The sequence below is a fragment of the Bactrocera latifrons genome, unplaced genomic scaffold (genome assembly GCF_001853355.1).
Source record: "Bactrocera latifrons isolate USDA-ARS-PBARC rearing strain unplaced genomic scaffold, ASM185335v1 scaffold_1521, whole genome shotgun sequence".
NCBI classification, from domain to species: Eukaryota; Metazoa; Arthropoda; class Insecta; order Diptera; family Tephritidae; genus Bactrocera; species Bactrocera latifrons.
In genome coordinates, this window is record NW_017534988.1 from 6,530 (window position 1) to 9,647 (window position 3,118).

Consider the following 3,118-nt stretch of genomic DNA (forward strand, 5'->3'; position numbering starts at 1 on the left):
TTGAACTAAACTTCCAAATTCGTGATTAAAAAGAAAATAGTTTAATTCCACACAAATTAAATTTTAATCCCAGGTACAAGATGCCAAACTAAAAAATAATAAGTAAGGAAGGGCATAAAGTCACTCCGAAGTTCGAAAATATTTATATTAGGTGTATGAATTATATTAGGWGTAAGAAAGACCTAATTCAGCCAATTTTTGTGTCTATAGTTCATTCATACTCCTCAATTTTGGTTATTTGGCTTTTTTCCGTTATAGTCATTGGTGCTTGATTTGTATACTAAAAAGTGGGATCTAAAATTATGCTATAAGTAAGCGTGGTTGCAGTCCTACTGCATCCATATGTTTTGGTGTTAAAGTTTTTATTTTAGTGAAGATACATTTTATTCTAAGTGATTTGTGAGATGTGCATTAAACTTATTAGAGGATGGGGCCAAGTACATCTTCATTAGTTTTAGCTGATACATGCAACCGTTAGATGAAAAAAACTATTATTTTCTCTAGCAAAATGTTGCAAGATTACACAAATTTTAATCCCCAGCATAAGCAATATGCCAAATTTCGTATAAAAATGTTTATTTGTAAAAGCTTCAAGTAAAAACATGGTTTTTTTTTTTTATAAATAATTTTAGAATTTTATTGTTTGTGGATATAGATCCCTTTATATTATAATATTTTAATTATGCTGCTATGAAAAAGTGGTAACTTGAAATCCTCTTCTAAAAATATGTGTTTAAAATGGATACATAGTAGCAGAAATGAAGCAAACTACAAATGTATTTATGCTTTACTAGGTGGTGTAGTACAAATAGCGCCAAAAACGCGTGTAGTGTCCATAACTTTTAAGTTTAAGCTCACATCTACTGCAACAACCACTGTGCTTTTTGCGCGAAATCGTGAAGGAAAAATACAAAGAAATATTTTCGTAAACGTCAAATTATTATCATCGAAATACAAGCATTGTTTGTCACTTTTGGGAAAATTCTAAACGCGGAAGCACATAGACTTTTTGTTTTTGATTTTTAAAGTCCGTATTTCTGCTATTCTGCTACTACTGATACTACTGAAAAATATTGAAATATAATCTTATCTTTCGATATCATCCAAGCTCGTGCTTCTGGAGGATTATGTGTTCTTTTCTAATACTGATCTAATTTCTTAATCGTTATATTTTAAGACTTATCTGAGCGCAACATCGAGTGCGATTATGGAACTACCTGTGTTTCAACAATTAAATATTCGCATGAGATCACGTGGTAAGCGGCCATTGCGCAATCTAACACCTAACGACAAAATTCGGGCTATTCAACGTATTCATCAAGGGGAGACCAAAGCTTCTGTTTCAAGGGATATTGGAGTGCCAGAGTCAACCCTTCGAGGCTGGTGTAAAAATGAACATAAGCTTCGTTTTATGTATAGCCAGATGAATGAAAAAAATGAAATCGAGCTAATTCCGATTTACAAACTAGACAATTTTCAACCAGCTGCGAAAATATATAAATTAGATGGAAGGGATTCTTTTAACTCGGTCATTAATACTGAGAATTTGATCGAATTCAATGAAATGTCCAATTTGAATAGTATCCACCTAGATGTCAACTATAACAACTACGAAAACGCGTTACTTGAAGAAACCTTAAGCGATTTTCTAAGGAATAAGTCTTTGCCAGATTCGAACGAAATGATGAAGCAAAAGTTGGTGATTAAAGGCAATCAAATTTCACCTGGCTTGTGTTCAATAGGCCAAACTTTATCATCCATTAGTACATCAACGAATTACAAAGAATATCATTTTAGTCCCTACAATTTGAATTATTATTCAAAGTTAAATTCAAGTTTTATGTCAGCGAAATCTAGTGTAGTTAGTTCTAGTTTTGAACGTAGCAAACCAAAACACCAACATCCTATTAATAAAAATATTGACAAATCAGTTCTTACAGATCCTTTTAATGAAAAAAATGATTTAATTACATACAACAAGTGGTCCAACATTCTTTCAGAAAGTACTAATACTGAAACTATTAAAGCAAGTACTCACAATACTGAATGGAACGATTGCAATATGTTAGGTATTACCAATAGAGACGGCATAAATAATGATAAAAACATTGTTGATCAGAATAATAGTAAACAGTGCAACAATGAATCGAGATTACTTCAGTGGTATAAAGTTTTCAACACAAGTTTGAATTTTTTGACCTTATCAGCCATTGCTGCTACACTACAACCAAACCCAGTTTATGTGCATGGACACACAGACATGACAGAGTGCATTTCCGAAACACAAAACAATATTCAGAGCTACTATGAAAGCGAACCAGAAGATCTGTCCAAAAAGATTTCAAAAACTTCTATGTCCATTTCAAGTCAGTCTCACAGCTCCAATTCTTTTTTCAAAGAGTTTCAGGTCGTAAACAAGGAATTGCAATAAAAGAATTATATATTAAAACGAAAAATGGACTAATTTGACGAATACTATTTTGCAGAATTTATTTAACTAAACCATGTAACTTAACTTTGCTTCCGCTTTAAAATGTGTTATTTATTGTTAAATAAAGAGATTGTTCTATTAAAAAAAATTGATACAAGATATTAAAATTATAACACAGCATCGAACCGGCGAACATAGCGTGGTATATTTTGTATTTTTCGGCATTCCAAATTCTATAATTTTAATTTTTTATTAAAACATTACTTCAGAAGTTAATTCCGCGGTAAAAGTCTTGACGCAATGCTGGTAGGCTTTACTTGTTTTCCTTGGCATACTTTGAATGGGTGTTTGACCACATGAGCCCTTTGAAGGCTATCAAAACAATGAACTGAATCGTAAGTTGAAGAAAATAAAACGATGTTGACTAAAAGCAGCCTAAATATTTTAAGGATTTTTATTTCAATAATAAAAAACTATGAAACAAAACGCGAAAAGCGAAAGTTTTGGGTACGTGACCTATGTACATTTAGATAGATTGAATTATGGTCTATTTGAAACCGCTTTTGTAATTTTGTTCACAATTTATTTATATAGAATTAGCTTTCAAATTTACGTGAAATATTTATTCATACATTTTCTTATTCAATATATCACATTTTACATTCAACTCAAAATTTCATTTGTATT

The 3,118-nt window shown here is 31.2% G+C and overlaps 1 protein-coding gene across 1 annotated transcript; it reads left to right on the forward strand.

The window, feature by feature from the left end:
* The first annotated feature begins 984 nt into the window (after positions 1 to 984).
* LOC108965989 (protein distal antenna-related-like) lies at positions 985 to 2,838 on the forward strand. The gene has a single exon (XM_018928684.1). The coding sequence runs from the start codon at positions 1,208 to 1,210 to the stop codon at positions 2,429 to 2,431; it is 1,224 nt and encodes a 407-aa protein (XP_018784229.1). The 5' UTR covers positions 985 to 1,207; the 3' UTR covers positions 2,432 to 2,838.
* The last annotated feature ends 280 nt before the right edge of the window (positions 2,839 to 3,118 follow it).

Excerpts from the sequence above, each read along its gene's own strand:
- LOC108965989 (XM_018928684.1), top strand. The coding sequence starts at position 1,208 with ATGGAACTACCTGTGTTTCAACAATTAAATATTCGCATGAGATCACGT.